This window comes from Pempheris klunzingeri, chromosome 3, assembly GCF_042242105.1.
Source record: "Pempheris klunzingeri isolate RE-2024b chromosome 3, fPemKlu1.hap1, whole genome shotgun sequence".
Taxonomy (NCBI): Eukaryota; Metazoa; Chordata; class Actinopteri; order Acropomatiformes; family Pempheridae; genus Pempheris; species Pempheris klunzingeri.
The window spans coordinates 1,090,955-1,110,317 of NC_092014.1; the positions used below are offsets into that span (position 1 = coordinate 1,090,955).

At 43.8% G+C, this 19,363-nt stretch overlaps 2 protein-coding genes across 2 annotated transcripts in view; one reads left to right on the forward strand and one right to left on the reverse strand.

Annotated features, from left to right (window-relative positions):
- Positions 1-3,200: 3,200 nt before the first annotated feature.
- gpr137bb (G protein-coupled receptor 137Bb) lies at positions 3,201-9,784 on the reverse strand. The gene is made up of 7 exons (XM_070856071.1): positions 9,368-9,784; positions 7,543-7,592; positions 7,059-7,281; positions 6,824-6,973; positions 5,990-6,118; positions 5,651-5,772; positions 3,201-3,348 (listed from the first exon to the last, which is right to left on the reverse strand). Exons 1-7 carry the CDS (start codon positions 9,782-9,784, stop codon positions 3,201-3,203), a joined length of 1,239 nt encoding a protein of 412 aa, XP_070712172.1.
- A 1,231-nt stretch (positions 9,785-11,015) lies between these two features.
- Positions 11,016-19,363, forward strand: part of LOC139198713 (nidogen-1-like) — a 37,302-nt gene continuing 28,954 nt past the window's right edge. Inside the window, exon 1 of the mRNA XM_070827638.1 lies at positions 11,016-11,222. Within this exon, the coding sequence (XP_070683739.1) occupies positions 11,016-11,222 (207 nt within the window). The remainder of the gene's footprint in view (positions 11,223-19,363) is intronic.

A 19,363-nucleotide genomic window follows, 5' to 3' on the forward strand; every position in this document is an offset into this window, starting at 1 on the left:
TGTGTGTGTGTGTGTGTGTGTGTGTGTGTGTGCATGCCTTCCTGGACGTCCTGTTCAGTCGCTCGTCGGCCTTAAAACTAAATCGCTATTTTGGGAAAAGACAAAAAAACCCGAACCTTCTTCAGATCTTCTCGTCGTCCATGTTGAATCCAAACCTGTACAGTTTGTAAACGGCGGCACAGGATGAAGTTTTCTTTGTTTTGCTCTCAGATCTATAAGATGAATATTAATAGTTGCACCATGTTTGTGTGTTTATCTGCTGACTACATTATTTATTTGAAAAGAGGAATAAATATTTCTGGACATGGAGTTCTGTTTGGTTTTTATCTCATAAAAAGGGTTAGGGTCTTTTATACCTTTTTTTTATCCTTTTATCCCTTTTTTTTAATCCTTTTATACCTTTTTTCATCCTTTTATATTTTTTTTTATCCTTTTATACACAAGAAGCTGAACTTTTTTCACTTCATGTGCTGCTGAGCAACATTCACAGGAATGACTGGAGCCTCCAACGCTGAGTCAAGGTGCGTACATGTGCTGAGCTAGCTAAGGCTAGGAGGCTAAGGTTAGGTTGCTAAGGCTAAGAGGCTAAGGCTAGGATGCTAAGGCTAAGAGGCTAAGGCTAGGATGCTAAGGCTAGGATGCTAAGGCTAAGAGGCTAAGGCTAGGATGCTAAGGCTAAGAGGCTAAGGCTAAGAGGCTAAGGTTAGGATGCTAAGGCTAAGATGCTAAGGCTAGGATGCTATGGCTAGGATGCTAAGGCTAAGAGGCTAAGGCTAAGATGCTAAGGCTAGGATGCTATGGCTAGGATGCTAAGGCTAAGATGCTAAGGCTAGGATGCTAAGGCTAAGAGGCTAAGGCTAGGATGCTAAGGCTAAGAGGCTAAGGCTAGGATGCTAAGGCTAAGAGGCTAAGGCTAGGATGCTAAGGCTCTGTGTGTGGAGTGGATATAAAGTGATATAAAGTATTTTACATTTCTGAATTAGATTCAACAGAAAGCTCATCAGCGAACGCTGGTTATCGAGGTCTGGTGGAAAAAGACGAGCGCTAAGTGGTGTTTGCTCTGCTAATGTTACAGTCTGATGTATTTTCAAACACATTATAGAGAATTTAAAGGAGAAAACAAAGGTTTATGGTGATTGTATATATATTATGATTATGATGGTGGGATGGGCACAAACAAAGAAGAGTTCGTTCACGAGCAGCCAGAAGGTCATTTTACTGAAAGGTAACACACAAAACCACAAACACAAAAACAGCTCGACAACAAAAGGCGTCATGAGTGCGACTCTGCGGCTGCACGAAGAAAAAGCTGTTAGAAATATAGAGTCTCAGCTTTCTCCTGAACATCGTCACAGAAACGTCGACACTGCAAAACAAAGTCCCCTTTAACAAAAATCTGACGACTAAAAATCATGTTCTAAGTCTTCAGATTTTAATGTTTCAACTTTTGTGGAAAAACAACAAAACTTTATGTAAAACTCAAATTCTCAAAAGTGCAATAATTTCACAGTTAAGATGAAATCAAACTCAACCCGACTTTAAATCACCTGTTTGTACGTGAACATCAAAAAGCACGGAGGTTAATGGTATTTACAGGATATCGATTATGTTCAATCAACAAACAGTGTGTGTGTGTGTGTGTGTGTGTGTGTGTGTGTGTTTCATCTCTTTACAATCAGGAACCTTAAAAAAACCAATTGAGGAGTTTTTCTGTTCAAAGATTATTCAGGACAGGAAATTAGAAATAGTTTGTCTGTCGGCCTCCACGTTTGATAGAATTCAAAACTCAGAAGTCGAGTTTAATGTTGAAAAATACATTTAATTAATCACTTTATTAACCCGTCAGATTGTCTCGCACATTAGTCAGTTTGTCTTTTACTGAAACCTCAAATCACTGATCAAACGTGTGGATCTGTGAAGCACTTTGAGGTGATTCAGGCTCTAACGTTAGCTAAACATGGCTACGGTTAGCAGGAGGCTAAACTATTAGCAGCATTCAAAATGGCCGCTCATCACCTGAAGTTAGCAGCTTCAGTCGTCTTAGTCACGATTGTGATCCTGATGCCGTTAAAGAACGTAACATGAACTTTAATTAGCGGCAGTTGTAGCAGTTTGGCTAACGTTACGATTAGCGGGAGGCTAAACTGTTAGCATCATCCAACATGGCCGCCCGTCTCTTGCGTCCACGACATGTTGCTCGACTGCCTGATCGATCCTTGTTGGAAAAACTCCCCGATGACCAAGAAACATTCACCACAACATAGTCTGCATATCGAGAGTAAAAGCAGGAGCTCTCTGAGAAGCAGGTCTGAAATGCTTGATGGTTTTAATAACTGAGGCACCTTGGGTCGTTTTATACTTTTTATTTTTTGTATTTTAGTTCCTGAACTGTTCCTGGATTATTTGCTCCTCCTGCATTTTCTCATACACAGATTTTTCACCAATTTAAATTTTAGTTTTTTGCAAAATTTGTTTTCTGTTTTTGTTTTAACAATTTCTACAAATTTAATTTTTTTTTTTCCCCTGATTATTTAAACCACTTTCCTGTAACTGGTCGCTAAACTATGGAGGCCAACTTCCCCCAATGTGGTGGGAAAGAAAGTCATTATAATGAAAAACTTTCTTGAAATAATTCTTTTAAGATATTAAACCATTATTTGTCTTTTTTTCAATAAAGTTTTTCATTATAATGACGTACACAATTTTTTTTTTCATCACATTAGCAGGAACAGGCTTCCATGGTAAATGTTGTCTCAAACATGTTCTGAATTTTTAACCAAATTCATGACGGATGTAAAAATCCCAACTCCGAGTGATCCTGCAAAATACGCTGGCGTCCCACCTGCAGGCGGCGCTGCAGCAAATTCACCCCTTCGTTATAAAATCTGAATATTCATGAACAGGACTTTGGTCCAAATGTTAAGGTCAGCAGGTCCGACTGTTCTAATTAGAGATCCTGATCTAAAGGCTACCAAACATTTGAACAGATATTTACTGATATTTATCACCGGACAGTTTTCTGGTGAACGGTGGCGGCCGTGATGTCTCGCCGGCCTGAAGACGACCCGTGTCGGACATTCTGGCATCTTCTCTACATTTCTCTACTGTGACTGTACTACTGTGCACATCAGTGATGAGAGGAAACACAATAATCGATCAGTGTCAAAGTGCAGAGTGGTGCTGTACAGTGAAGAGGGGGATTATGGGTAAGGGTGGAGCTCTCCTCCTCCTCCTCCTCCTCCTCCTCCTCCTCCGCCGGCGGCGGCGGTCAGGCGCTGCTCGTCGCTGTTGGTGTGCACGGTGAAGCTGCTGTGGCGGCTGCTCCAGTCGTAGCAGTCGGAGGAAAGACTGACGGAGAGACGAGAAAGGTCGTTCAGTTTATGATGCGTCTGCTGGAGAGCGCGAACACACGTTTGTGGCTAACGCTCCACGCTAGCCGGAAACCAACCTGCCATGAGTTTGTATTAAATATCGAAGCGCTGTGAAATTACTCCCTGATTATATAAAACAATATCCTCAAAAGGATTTTACAAACCAAGAATAAAAAACAAACACCGCTCTCACTTCTGTCTGCTAACGCTATGCTGTGTTAGCACGGCGAGCTACCAAGCTAGCAGACGACCACACGCAGCCAAACACTTGTTTCTATTAACGTACGATTGTCTTTATTAGCTAGTAAGAATGATTTAGTAGCGATACACAGAAGCTAACGTTAGCTAGGATAGCGGGATTGTGATTTAAAAATGCGCGTCACGTGTCCGAATGTCTTTTCTTCGTTGTCTTGTAATGAAACAGTTTGAGCAGCAGAATAAATTCTCTTCGCTCTGTTTCAGGAAGGCCGAACACATCTCCGCCGCGCCGTCGTCATAAAACACGTACAGGATCAATTATCCACATGATCAACACTTTTGGAAGGAGCTTCATGGTCGTTACAGCTGAACGTATCCTGCTCAACTGAGAACGGACTTCTACAACTGGAACAGTGGGCCCACTCCTGTCCACGACCTTTGACCTCTCTCCCAGTCCAGTTAGAGGAAGGTCATACGTGTCCATATTGTGTGCTGTGACCTTAGTGGAGTATTTATTAGCTTTATTTGTTGGTAAATAACAGTTCAATAGCTCAGACAGCTGCTAACATCAGTCTGTAGCTTCGTGTCGCGTCTTCTGTTGAAAACGCTGCGTTTGTCGAACACAGCATTAGGCTGCAGCTAGCTGCTGGTTAGCTTAGCTTAGCTTAGCTTAGCTCAAAGACTGATTCTTTCACACTCCATGGAGGGCTAACAGGGAGTTAGCTCAGGGCTAACAGGAAGTTAGCTGGCTCGATGCGAAAGATCCTTTTATCCCTTTTTATCCCTTTTTTTTTATCCTTTTATCCCTTTTTTATCCTTTTATCCCCTTTTTAATCCTTTTATCCCCTTTTTATCCCTTTTATCCCCTTTTTAATCCTTTTATCCCTTTTTTATCCCTTTTTTATCCTTTTATCCCCTTTTTAATCCTTTTATCCCCTTTTTATCCTTTTATCCCTTTTTTATCCCTTTTTTATCCTTTTATCCCCTTTTTAATCCTTTTATCCCTTTTTTATCCCTTTTTTATCCTTTTATCCCCTTTTTAATCCTTTTATCCCCTTTTTATCCTTTTATCCCTTTTTTATCCCTTTTATCCCTTTTTTATCCCTTTTATCCCTTTTTTAATCCTTTTATCCCTTTTATCCCTCTTTTATCCTTTTATCCCCTTTTTAATCCTTTTATCCCTTTTTTATCCCTTTTATCCCCTTTTTAATCCTTTTATCCCCTTTTTAATCCTTTTATCCCTTTTTTATCCTTTTATCCCTTTTTTTAATCCTTTTATCCCCTTTTTAATCCTTTTATCCCCTTTTTAATCCTTTTATCCCTTTTTTATCCTTTTATCCCCTTTTTAATCCTTTTATCCCTTTTTTATCCCTTTTATCCCCTTTTTAATCCTTTTATCCCCTTTTTAATCCTTTTATCCCTTTTTTATCCTTTTATCCCTTTTTTTAATCCTTTTATCCCTTTTTTATCCTTTTATCCCTTTTTTTAATCCTTTTATCCTTTTTTATATCCTTTTATCCCTCTTTTATCCTTTTATCCCATTTTTTTAATCCTTTTATCCCTTTTTTTATCCTTTTATCCCTTTTTTATCTTTTTATCCCTTTTTTTTTTATCCTTTTATCCCTTTTTTATCCTTTTATCCCTTTTTTATCCTTTTATACACAAGAAGCTGAACTTTTTTCACTTCATGTGCTGCTGAGCAACATTCACAGGAATGACTGGAGCCTCCAACGCTGAGTCAAGGTGCGTACATGTGCTGAGCTAGCTAAGGCTAGGAGGCTAAGGCTAGGAAGCTAACGCTAGGAGGCTAAGAGGTTAAGGCTAGGAAGCTATGGCTAGGAAGCTAAGGCTAGGATGCTAAGAGGCTAAGGCTAGGAAGCTAAGGCTAGGATGCTAAGAGGCTAAGGCTAGGAAGCTAAGGCTCACTTTTGTCCTGATGTATTTTCAAACACATTCGGTCCCTAACTAGAGAATTTAAAGGAGAATCTGGATCCACTGTTATTATAATAATATTGATTACAGCTGTCCAGAAGAAAAACAGTACAACAGGGAAACGGTGGCATCAGTGACAATGTTCGTACCTTGCTGATGCATTCTGGGGGGGGATGCTCCACGCCAGGTCATCGTCGCTGTCGTACCGACGAGGGTTGTCAAAGAAATATCCTCTGGAGGAGAGAACGTGGTTCGGTATCCCAGTGGTGCTCTGAGGAGGCGAAGAGTCTCCGTCAGTATTCATTCATTCTTTCATTCATTCATTCGCTAGAGCTGCAAATGAGGTTTTCCTTATTTGGAGTGACGTCGACATGCAGATAAATTTAATTTTAAGTTTAATCAAACGGACGTTACTCCATAAAAACTATCGCACTGGGAGGTGAAGTGTTTCAGAAAACAGATCTGGTGTCCGGATGTGGAGGACTGACCCTTTCCTGAGGCGGCCGTCGGACCCTGAAGAAGAACACGACCAGCGAGGTGGGCAGCAGCTCCCAGACGAACAGAATCACTCCGAACACGATGTAACCAGCGTCTCCCAGCGACGAGCGCAGGTCCGCCTGGAGACAGGAGCACAGGTCAAAGGTCAGGACGCCTTTTAAAGTCCTGACTGCTGCTTAACCGGTGAACACATGAGCAGAAAGGAGAACTCTGGTACTCTTAACCCTGGTCCCTCTGTGTCCTCATCCTGGTGTCTGAGTGACTGGTAGGTAGTAAAAGTGTTGGAACTGGCCTTCCTACTACTACTTGATCGGTCAGTTTCTTTGTGTTATAGTGTGTTTGGTGCTTTAAAGGATTAGCTCAGAGGCAGCACAATATTTATGTAACACACAATAACGCATGCAAAGGATCCATTCAAGGCAGCAGCAGAGCAGCAGCTCCTGTGTCCTGTTCTCTAAAATCCCTGTTTTAGTGAATGTAGTCTGGTGTGTGTGCTGTTTGTGGTTAAACCAAAAGGATCTTCCAGGTCTCTCTCTGTAGGGATCCTTTCCATGATGCTGTCACACACTTAGAATAACACTCTGAGCCTGTCAGTGGATCAAACAAGCTCTTTTAGTGGACCTACTGTGATCAGGTGCAGTTGTCCCAAAGGATCACGTTGCAGCCATTGCAGCCCGTTTGGTGTCTGCTGGCTGAGGTGATCTACTGGACCAGTTCCAACACTTTTACTACCTACCAGTCACTCAGACACCAGGATGTGGACACAGAGGATCATGGGTAGAAAACACCTCAGTCTGTTTTACAGTCTAATAAAAACACCTCACCTGGTCTGAGACGTTGTACCAGTCATAGTCGAAGGAGTTGATGGTCTCGATGTTGGTGAGTGCGAGCACCACCAGGTTGTAACAGGCCCGCGATGCGTAGAGCAACACCACCATGATGCCGATCAGAGTCACCTGACACACCGACGTCCCCTGCACACACTCAGGCTCATTATTATTCATTTACACTCGATGATGTAATGATGGTTCCTCACAGTCGTGGAACGCCCGGCTTCACCTTTGACTCCAGGTAGATGTTGGCCAGCGACATCTTGGCGACCTTGTACAGGCAGACGGACAGCGAGACGGCGCAGAGGACGAACAGGCTGTCGTTGATCGTGACCCTCACCAGGACTATGGTCTTGACGTCGGCGGCGGCCATTTTGACCAGCAGGGCGCAGACCAGGTTAACCACCAGGAAGAGGAGACTGACGCCGAAGAAGACCAGGTACAAAGGAAGTCTGGAGGAGGAGAGGTGGGACAGAGGCGGCCATCGTGCAGTTACTCTTTTAATGCTCATATCTTTGTTACGTAGAGACAACAAAGCTTTTTAAAAATAATATTATCACCAGAAACAAGAGAAGATTTCTGGACATAACGAGGAAATCTTTCATTTTTCAGAACTTGAATTTGAGTGTCAGACTTTCTGTTCCTGATTTCAGACTTTGCAGGTTTCACTGAGGAACCACGTGACCTGGAGTTTTTCAGGTAGAGGAAGTTACCTGTACTTGAGCAGGGCAGGTGAGTACTTGGACTTGGCCTTGAAGTAAACCTGTGAGGGGAAAACAACACCTGATTACACACTCGCATCTTTACGCCTGAATCTCAGTTTGTTCAGTGATTCAAACAGATCTGATGTTTCAGTGAGAGAAACATTCGACCAATCACAGCTCTGTGGGTGGGATTAAGCACCTGTTCTTCCTACCTGTTGCTAACCTAGCTACCATAGCTAACCTAGCTACCCTAGCTATCCCTAGCTACTCTAGCTAACCCTTGCTACCCTAGCTAACCTAGCTAACCCTATTTAGCCCTAGCTAACCCAAGCTAACCCTTGCTACCCTACCTAGCTACCTTTTTTGTGTCATTTCATCAATAAAATAATAAATAATAAACTAGTAGACAAGCGATATAAACAGGATATATAACATATATATAAACGGGAGGAGAAACTTAAACAAGACTAAGTATAACAACAGGAACAATATAAACGGGGGGATTAAAAAAGGTTGAAATACACAGAAACAATCTGATGGTTACTTGTGCTGTTTGTGCCTCATTGTTCAAACATCGCAAAGCAACAGAAAATCATTTTAAAAACAGAACACAGGTTCGACTTTTGGCCACGGCGGCTCAATCACCAGGGGCAGGAAGTGAGGTCAAACGGGACAAGAGTACTACAAAATAAAACGGTAAGCAAGAATGGACGAAGCACAACGGGGGAGATAAGAACGACTCAGAAGTCCTAAGAAGAGTCGAAAGTCTTTAATAAAAGAAAAAGGGAGAACAGAAAGTTTCCTGTGACTTTACGGAATCGACAATCTGACATTCGTGTCGACTTCACGCAGCGTCTGAGGGCGACGTTCATGTTTCGTTAACGAGGACACAAGAGATTTAGACTCTTTAGTAAAATGTCCTTACTGGGTTTCTTTTGGCTGGATGACCATGAAAAACTTGAGTTATGTTTTAGGGAGGGAACTTTTTATTATTGCAGAATATTTAGTTTAAGACTGAGCTGTGAAATAACCTGTAACTCTGGTGTCTCGTAAATAAACCATCGATCGGTCGATCGGCCGGCTGTGTGGAGGGGAGGAAGGGCCAGTGTTTCTATGGAGACCTTCCTGGAGAGACAGACCGCGATGGAGGACGACACCAGACACGAGGAGGGAGCCCGCAGTCTTCTCATCGATCGGCGCCTCATTAAGGAAATAAGACACCAGCGAGTTGGCTTCAGAACGACCTGCCTCATCTGAGCGACGGAGGAGACGCTCGATCCCACTCTGCCGTTCTTCGGCCGGCCAGCGTAGGTGGACGGGTGACACGGGGTGAAGGAGGAGCTGAACGCCAGGCTGTGCTGTCTGGTTGAACGTTTCAGGGCTGTTTCATCTCTGATGGGTCTGCTCAGAACTTTGAACCCGTAACCACGCCCACTAGTGATGTCACACTGTACGACACACCCTCGAGTCCATTGTGACATCACTGCAGCGGGGGAGGAGTTAAAGCACCAAGGTATGACCCTTTAAAGAACACTGTTCCACCAGTACCAGTACCGGTACCCGTCTCTACATCATCAGTACTACTACCAGTACCAGTCTCTACATTACCAGTACCAATACCAGCATCAGAACTGGTACCCGTCTCTACTCCACCAGTGCCAGTACTGCTACCAGTATCAGTGTCTGCTGCACCAGTACCAGTCTCTACATTACCAGTACCAATACCAGAAGCAGTACCAGCCTCTTCCCCACCAGTACCAGCATCAGTACCGGTACCAGTGTCCGCTCCACCGGTACCAGTACAGGTACCAGTACAGGTACCGGGGGCCCTCACCTGTGCGCAGTAGAGGTTCATGAGGCTGAGCGTGAAGAACTGCAGGCAGACGGGGAAGCAGTAGAGCAGCCAGAAGGCGAAGGGAGCGAGCGCGTTGGCGGTCACACAGTCTCTGAAGTAGAAGGAGAAGAGGAGGGCGCGCAGGGCGGCCCACAGCAGGCACAGGAACAGGAAGGCCGTCTGGTAGCTGAAGCGCTTGTGCCGGTACCGCAGCACCAGCCAGAGCTGGGCGTAGACGAAGGCGAAGAGCAGCGAGTAGAAGACGGTGTAGGCGATGGTCAGGCCCAGCTTCACGTAGGGGGGGATGGCCGGCGTTATGGTGGGAGGGGGAGGGAGGTGGGAGCCGTTACCGGCATGCTGCTGCTGCTGCTGCTGCTGCTGCTGCGCCGGGTTCCCCTCCATCGCCTCCCCATTCATCCCCCCTGCGTTCCCCAGGAGAGGGAGGGAGGAAGAGGGGGTTAGAGACGGAGCAGCGGCCTCTGATCTCCAGCCGAGGACGAAGAAACGTGTCGGAGCTCGTTAGACGGATCCTCCGCATCCATCGACTCTCCTCTAGACACACCGTCTGACTCAGGGGGGAGGAGGAGAGACAACTCCCCTCTCTCAGCCTGCTGGAGAGCCATTGGTGGCTGCTGGTCACATGGTCGCACTCCCAGGCAGGTGATTGGCTGAGCAGGAGGAGGGATGCTGCAGAGGGGAGAGGAAGGTGGAGAGATGGATCTGGAAGGAGAGAGAGGGAGCACACACACTCACACACACACACACACACACACACACACTCTCACACACACACACTCTCTCTCACACACACACACACACACACACACACACTCACACACACTCTCACACACACACACACACACACACACTCTCACACACACACACACACACTCTCACACACACAGGTGAATGTGTTTTATGACAAATGTTTTTATTTTAGTGTATTTTTAGAAAACAGTCAAATTAAATGCTTTTATTTTGATTTTCACATAAATGAAACGATGAGATAAATAAATATACAACTAAAATATTCCTCCTGTTCGTTCTCCTCCTCCTCCTCCTCCTCTTCCTCCTCCTTCTTCTCCTCCTCTTCCTCCTCCTCCTCCCTCTCCTCTTCCTCCTCCTCCTCCCTCCAGCAGAGGGTGCACCTACACTCTGTGTCCACTGGGGGGCGACAGCAGCCTGAATCTACCTGTTGAGCTCCGGCTGAAGAAGACCTGATGAGCCACAGCGTCTCCATGACAACGCTGATTGGTTTGTTCACTTATGTATTTATTCTGATGCATCATGGTCCAAGAGCTGTTAGTGTGAGATCACCTGTAGATCACCTGTAGATCACCTGTAGATCACCTGTAGATCACCTGTAAACTCTCATCTACACCTGAATCCAACTTTTTATTTCTCATTGAAGCTTTTATTTTGGGAAGAAAAAAAAAAGTTGACCGGAAGTCCAGGTAGCTGGTGCCGCTGTCCCTCCCTCCCTCCCTCCCTCCCTCCCTCCACTCCTCCCTCCCGCCTCTCCCTCTCCTTCAGTCCACCGTACCGGCTGCTCGTGTCGCCGCCGCCGCTCTCGCCTCCTCGCCGGCTTCCTTCTGTGCGGAGCCCCGCTGCCGGTCTGCCTGCGTGTGTGGAGCCTTTTGTGGGGAACATGAGTCCCGGGTCCCGGAGCTGGCTGTGGGTCTGCTCCTGCCTGCTGAGCCTGGCTGCAGTGAGCCGGGCTCTGGAGCTGGAGGAGCTGTTCGACTTCGGAGACGAAGCCGGAGACCGGCAGCTGCCGCCCGGCTCCGACTCCACCGAGGAGCTGCGTCTGGACGGATCCGTGATGTTCTTCAGCGAGACCTCCGACAGACTTCATGTGAGTGTACCGGCCGGCCGGTGGTGCGTTCAAGGGGCCGGAGGGCAGATTTAATCAGTATGTTCATTCATCAAAGCTGCAGAAGGACTCAAGAATCAGTGGAAGAGGCGCTGAAAAATGAGTAAAAATCAAACCAGGTTCGGCCTTTAAAAAAAAAAAAAAAACCCAAACTCACTCATTCAGTTTTAAAACAGAAAGTTTTCTCTAACTGTGTTAACTAAAGTTTAATAAGATAAAAATAAATCAGTATGAACTTAAAATGACTGAAATTCAAATGAGGTTCTGCAACTATGGTTTATTCAGTTTCTTCTGTCCAGTCATGTAATGAAATATGTGATAATACCAGTAATAGTCATAATAAAGTGTCCAGAGCTGAAATATCAGTTAGTATCTCTAACTCTTACTGGATCACTGACACAATGATCCACTTAGAAAACTCACGATTGATCCAAAGAACAGGATCTCCTCATTTTCAAACCGTACGTGTCTCCTGTTAAGGTTGAATGTGATAAATAACCTTTTAGCAGAAAAAGGGCTCAGTTTTGTTCTCAAACAGACAAAAGTTTAACCCACACGTTACGAGAGCTCCACCCTCTGCTCTGTTAAATCAGCCGAAATTTGAATGGAGTTTGGTGCTAAATTCACTTCAGAGATGACTTTGAGCACAAAGCTTTTATTTTATTTTGTCTTTGTCTTTTATTTATTCACCCCCAAATTAAAGGGGGTTTTGAGTTATATTTGATTGGTTATTGATCCAGATGGCTGCATTGATCTATCTGTTAAGTGCTCTTTCAGTCACCGTCTTCTCTCTGTTTGTTTGTCGACACCTGATGATGAGGTTTTCAGTGACACCTCAGCTCCTTTCAGTTCTTACACCTCAGCCTGCACTTTAAATCCTTCCAGGGGTTTTAATACACAATTCACTTCAACACTTGGACTGACAGTTTACTGGCACTGATGTCTTCCAGGGCTTCTACTTCCACTCCAGCTTAGTCTCTCACTTCCACTTCAGGGATTTCAACTTCTTTCAGTGCCTGAGCTTCAACTTCAGTTACATTCAGTGCTGTAGTCCTAGTATTTTTCTACCTGGGTCCTCTGTGTCCACATCCTGGTGTGTGAGTGACTGGTAGGTAGTAAAAGTGTTGGAACTGGTCCAGTAGATCACCTCAGCCAGCAGACACCAAACGGGCTGCAATGGCTGCAACGTGATCCTTTGGGACAACTGCACCTGATCACAGTAGGTCCACTAAAAGAGCTTGTTTGATCCACTGACAGGCTCAGAGTGTTATTCTAAGTGTGTGACAGCATCATGGAAAGGATCCCTACAGAGAGAGACCTGGAAGATCCTTTTGGTTTAACCACAAACAGCACACACACCAGACTACATTCACTAAAACAGGGATTTTAGAGAACAGGACACAGGAGCTGCTGCTCTGCTGCTGCCTCCATCAGTCAGTGTGTGTGTGTTACTGTGTGTTACACAAATGTTTTGTTGGATCCAAACTGACCCTTTAAAGCACCAAAGTCACACAATAACACAAAGAAACTAACTGATCAATGCAGCAGCAGGCCAGCAACTCCCGTATAAAATCCCTGTTTTAGTGAATGTAGTCTGGTGTGTGTGCAGAGAGCGATATAACGGCTGTTTGTGGTTAAACCAAAAGGATCTATCTCTGTAGGGATCCTCTCCATAATGCCGTCAGGCGTTTCACATGTAAATCTCCAGCAGTGAGCACTGATTGACTCCTGATTGACTTGTTTGATAAGTGAATTGTCTCGTCACCGTAGCCTCAGAGCTCTCTGTTTGTTTGTTTGTTGACACCTGATAAGGTTTTCTATTGGCTCTTAATCACCTCCACTGCTTTTAGAAGTGTTTACAAAATAAGAGTCCTCTCTGTCTGTCTGTCTGTCTGTCTGTCTCCTCAACAATACTTGTTATTTAACGTCATTTAAAACCGTTAAAGAGAGTTTTGGCTTTCCGAATGAAGAATGACTTGATGATTATCAGCAGCATGAGTGGATTAAGATGGCTGACGTTTCTCGCCTGAAAGTTACAATCAAATCACCGCAAAGAGACACGAAACCACTACAAATACACAACATGACTTTAAAGACACAGAAGAAAATAATGATAAAGAGAAACTGTACTATAATCAGCTGAAAGTGACTCTTTCCTAATACCTAAACGTTCTTAAAGCACATTCAGGTGATTTAAATCTAATTTAAATACGTGAGAAGGACGTGATTTTACTTGAAAAACTATGATTATCAAAACAGGAGTGCAGTTAAATGTCTGCTGTTTCTCTCTGTGAGGTGGAAAAACTGCAGGAAAGTAGAAAAACCTCAGATTTGCACTCGGTTGCATCTTCGGTGAGCAGACAGGTGGAGGTCTGTTGTTTGTTCGCTTCGTGAAACAGAGGCTGGAATGTGAGTCAATTAAAAGCCAGCACAGATAAGCCTTTCAACACACACACACACACACACACACACACACACACACACACACACACACACACACACACACAGTGAATGCATTCCTCAGGTCATGTGACAGCTAATCCAGATTGGAGCATCTACACTAGGTGTGAAACTCAACGCGCCAAACTTCACTCATTTTTTTGCTCATTCTGACCAGCTTTGTTTTACTGTCTTTGTCCAGTGAGAGAAGAAGAGAATTGAGGGTAAATTTGTCTTTTGGAAAACCTGGTTTACCAGACGGGCTGGAACAGGGTTCATCCACACTCTTTAAAGTCTGGAAAATGACCATCTTAGACGTTATGATTTCAAGGTTGAAAGTGTGCTTGAATTCAATTTACTCCTTAAAAATGCTCGGTTTTTCAACCTAATCTGGTGTTTCATCGAATCTTGTAGTACTTGAAATGAAGTCTTGTCTGTTTGCTGTCTGAGGATATAAACACTGATCTCTGTGGGCACGTATAGAAACAAGCTAGGCGCTGATGATTAAGTCCTGGGAAAGTGCTTGGATTTTTTTCTTAAAAAGCTGTCCGCACCCACTAGAAGGCCCAGGCTGAAACATCTAGTGTAAGACTTTGATTAGTTTGGTTTATATTTTGCTCACATGGAGCATATTTCAAAGTAAAGTTTTGTTTAATGAAACAAACCACAGCCATAGCTTTAAACTGCCAGCTAACACTTCCTGTCTGACACACACACACACCTGTGACGCTATTAGCTTGTCGGTATTTCAAGGTATCAAGTCATTATTTTGAGATATGATATATGTATTTTTCTGAAACAATAAGTCGGTCTTTTAAAGTCAAAGTCAAAAATAATGAAGACTTTTTCATCCTCCGTATGTTTCTCTACTCTGTGACTGATCCGTTCAGGCTGCTGGGTGTCCTCACGGCCTCTGGTCCGTCCACGCCGACGCGGTTGTTTCTTGTGTTTCAGCCATTTGTCCCCCCCCCCTCGTTAAACCAACAGGCTTCAGACCTCACAGGTCGCTCTGGTCGTCGCCGTGTTTCACGTCCGTTGAGGCGCTGCAGGCCAGGCTCGTTTCACAGACAGGACAGGAAACACCTGTTGGTTTTACCCCACGAGCTGCGGCGCAGTCTGGTCTGTCAGCACACCACCACAATTAGACTGGTTTTAATTCCATACTTGGACGAATATTATCTCATGAAGTCATTTTTTTATTTTCAGAAATATTAACTGTTCTCTGAAAATGATCAGCTGCACAAGAACTTAATCCTCTAAATGAAATAAAATCTAAATCTGTTGTTAAGAAATAACTAGTGCTGTGTTAAAATGCACGAGTGAGCCTATAGGGGGCGCTAGCAGGACCTACGACTGGTAGTTATATGATGGCACCATTTTATACCCCATACATCTAATATGATTGATGAGCTTTGAGACAACATTATTACCAGACTACATTCACAAAAACAGGGATTTTAGCTCACAGGACACAGTTCACATAATTCACATAATAACGCAAAGAAACTGACTGTTTGACGCAGCAGTAGACAGAAACAGTCATTTTACTTTGCAGAACATGAGTCACTGGTCTACTGCTGCCTCGAACAGTTAGTTTGTTTGTGTTATTATTTGAATTTGAGCCCTGTGTGCTGTTCTCTAAAATCCCTGTTTTAGTGAATGTAGTCTGGTGTGTGTGCTGTTTGTGGTTAAACCAAAAGGATCTTCCAGGTCTCTCTCTGTAGGGATCCTTTCCATGATGCTGTCACACACTTAGAATAACACTCTGAGCCTGTCAGTGGATCAAACAAGCTCTTTTAATGGACCTACTGTTGTTAGAAACTTTTTTGTCCGGTTCTTACATTGACAGCTCAAGAACTCAACGGAGGTTTTCAGTCTGGTCTCACAAGCAGTTTATTCTGGTCACAGGTAAAGTACTCGCAGCGCTGGACTCATGACGGACCCCGAGGGGCCGGTCAGAGGAGCCCCCTCTGGTGTGTCCTGTCCTGTCTCTGTTTCCAGACATCTCATGTTTAAATACTTGTTGGATATCATAAAGTACGTAACCATTTCTGATGAACTGTTTAGGTTGGTGCATCACAGACAGCACGTTCCTGTAGTGATGTTATGGTAATCTAACAGTTGGATGTTGGGTGCAAGGCGTGTATCTATAATCTAACTTCAGAATATGTTTTGCACAACAAAAGCACTACAATCAAGGTCTGTCTGTACATTCTGGAGGTCAGACTGACATATTCTGTTCACTCTCATGAGGAGAGAGTAACTTTATTTGAGAAGGCCTGAAACATTCTATGGTCATATTAGATTCTAACTCAACACTGTGATCAGGTGCAGTTGTCCCAAAGGATCACGTTGCTGAGGTGATCTACTGGACCAGTTCCAACACTTTTACTACCTACCAGTCACTCAGACACACTCCTGCGAGAAATTCCCACAGTGTGAAGCTCTTATTGGTTGCTGCAGTCAATAAAACACCCACCCCCTCTTTTAAGTGTCTACCCCCCCACCACCCCCACAAACAGCCCCCTCCCTCCAGGGTGAGTGCCATCCTGTTGGCCTCCCCAGTAATTATCAGTGCTGCAGAGACTCTCCTGGAGCTCTCCCCAGATTCAGCGGTGGATAATAACATCACGTCTCCTGGCTCGGCTCCAGCTGCTGCTGTGGAGGGTTTTTCCGGCGGGGCGCTGCGTCCCCGGCAGGAAGCGGAGCGTCCTCACGGAGCCAGCACATCTGGAACGTATAGATGGGAGACAAACCAGATGGCAGCGCTCAGGGTGTTTCCTCCCTCGGCTGTTCTCACACTGATACTGATGATCTCAGGGGTCGGACATGTGTGATGTCAGCCGTGAAGTCATCACATGTGCAAACGGGACATGTGCTACCGCAGACTCCACATGTTTGTGCCTTTATCTATCAATCGATCGATCAATCAATCGATCAAACTTAATCTGCCCAGCACCTTTCAACCTCACCAGCAGTAAGACTGAACCATCACGAACTGAAGAAACAACCTGAGACGGATACAGGAAAAATAAATAAATTAAATTAATTAAATAAAAATTATTATATATTATAAAAATAATATATATATATAAAAAATATTAATGAATCCAGAAAATAAAAAATATTAATAATGATTAAAAAAGAAAAATAAATCTGAAATGGATCTAAAAGCAATAATAAAAACAATATAAAATAAAATGATACTAAGAAATAATAGTGAATAATAATAACATAAAATTAAAAGATAAAACAAAATTAGAAAAGACAAAAATCATTTAAAAGCAATAATAATAAGAATAATAATATGAGATAATGTGTTAATAAAAGTTAGTAAAGTTAAATAAAATCTACACTAAGTTAATATTATGTTGATATAAAAGACAAATAAAATTGACGAGTTAAAACATTCTAAATTATTAATAATAGAATAACAGATATAATTTAAATTTCATCTGTTAAAGGACCAAACCACTCTTTCTGTCCGTCCAGCTGCTTAAATGATGACTTTCTGTCATTTCGCTGTAAACTGAATATCTTTGGCAGACATAATGGATTAATGGATAAAGAAAGAGTCTAAACTACATTTTATTAAGATTTTAAAGGTGTATTAAGCCTTTAAAACACACATTTTGACCCTGACGTCCTCTTTCTGCGACAGTCTGAATCACTCGTTCACATTTTCACATATTTAAGTGAAAACAAAACGTGTGGTTGGTGCCTCGTCAGTTCTGTGGAAGAGATCGACCCAAAGTCCGCTTGGCGTTTATAAAGAAGATCCTATTTTTGTTTCTTACATAAATTATATTAACAGATATTAAAACGTTGGTTTTCTTCGGGGTCTCAGGAAGGTAAAACTCTCCATGACGGACACAAAGCTCCTATTTGAGCCCATCACCATCATCATCATCATCATCATCATGTTCAACCTGTTGACTCCTGAGGGCGTCGCTAGCTGTTAGCCGTTAGCTGTTATCCATTAGCCATTAGCTGTTAGCCGTTAGCTGTTATCCATTAGCCATTAGCTGTTAGCCGTTAGCTTGTTTGGCTCAGACAAAAAGCTTCCCGTGTGCCTGTGATGAAGTTTGAGTGTCTGCAGTTTCCTGCTGGGAGCCTCATGCTGCCGTCAGTCATGCGTTTCTCTGGAGGGGGGGTGGGGGTGGTCATGGGGGGGGGGCGATGGTCAAAAGCCCCCTGAAGAGACGTCTCTCAGACTTAACAGAGGCAGTCATGCAGGACCTCTTTCCTCTCCGGCTCTTATTTCATCTCCTCTCCTGCCTCAAACTCAGATATTTCTTTCCTGACCTTTGACCTCTTCGCTCTGAAGGTGTGTGGCGTTATTCTGCAGGGTCACCTTCTGACCACCAGCTTCAATTATCTCAACTTAGTTTGTGTTTTTTTTCTGTCGTCTTGTCATCAAACTGCTCTGCAGAACAACGGTGCTGCTACATGACCAGAGAAAACAGAGAAAACAGGCTGCGGTGTTCCTTTTAGCTCAAAATGCAGAAAACCTACAACACCCAGAATGCACTGCAGCGCTGTCCTCACCTGCTGACTGTGTGTCATTCCTCCGCACTATGTTCTGGATCACATCAGGATCCCCGAACGTCTGAGTGCAGCGTTAAACTATTAAAATAGTTTTCTTACAGACAGGAAATGTAGTTCCAATTACTCATCTGTAGTTCTAATTACTCATCTGTAGTTCTAATTACTCATCTGTAGTTCTAATTACTCATCTGTAGTTCCAGCAAACAGCCGTAGAGCCAAATGAGCAAGGAGCTCTGGATTCAACATGGAGGAAAGTTAAACGTTGTTCATTTGTGTAAACCAACCACACAGTAATGATACAAACCCAGCTGACAAGCAACAAAGTTTCCCTTTAATTGCCTTTAAATACTACAATACCCATGAGCCTCGGCTGCCAGTCAGTCAGAAGTTTTGGTGCCGTCAAACGAACGCCGCCCTCTTGTGGTGTCCACGAGTTGTGATGAATTGTTGACGTTGTCAGAAATGGAAGTTAATTATTTAGTAGACGGTTGTAATTTTAGTTGTGTAGCGTTTTTCTTTGTTGTTTTGTGTCTGAGAAAATAAAAGTTTGTTTCCTGTGTTAACTTAGCGCTACCCGCTCGTTAGCTTCCAGACGCAGACACGAGCTCCATTTGAGGTTAGCTTGACTTTCGGCTGTGGCGTCGTCTTCCTCCTCGAAAATCTGCTTCTCTTTAAATACTACAATACCCATGATCCTCGGCTGCTGAAAGAAACCAGTCAGAAGTTAGAATCAGATCTGTAGCACGTTCAGAAACATGAGCTCACTGAGTGTTTTATTAGATGTCATCTTTGGAAACAGAATCTGAAGCTCTGTGATTGGTTGTTTTGTACTGAAGCGTTCCCTGGCAGGTGTAGCTTTGACCCAACATGGTGGCTAGTTAGCTTTGACCCAACATGGTGGCTAATTAGCTTTGACCCTACATGGTGGCTAGTTAGCTTTGACCCAACATGGTGGCTAATTAGCTTTGACCCAACATGGTGGCTAGTTAGCTTTGACCCTACATGGTGGCTAGTTGGCGGACACCCAACATGTTTGGTAAACCTACCTCCAACATGGCAGGTAGTTAGCGTGCACCCATGTAGCAACTAGTAAGCTTACACCCAATATGGTGACTAGTTAGCATACAGCCAACTTG

Excerpts from the sequence above, each read along its gene's own strand:
- gpr137bb (XM_070856071.1), bottom strand. The coding sequence starts at position 9,784 with ATGAATGGGGAGGCGATGGAGGGGAACCCGGCGCAGCAGCAGCAGCAG. Across the intron at positions 7,593-9,367 it reads TGAACCTCTACTGCGCACAG|GTTTACTTCAAGGCCAAGTC; the intron begins GTGAGGGCCCCC and ends TTCCCCTCACAG. Across the intron at positions 6,119-6,823 it reads GGTACAACGTCTCAGACCAG|GCGGACCTGCGCTCGTCGCT; the intron begins GTGAGGTGTTTT and ends TCCTGTCTCCAG.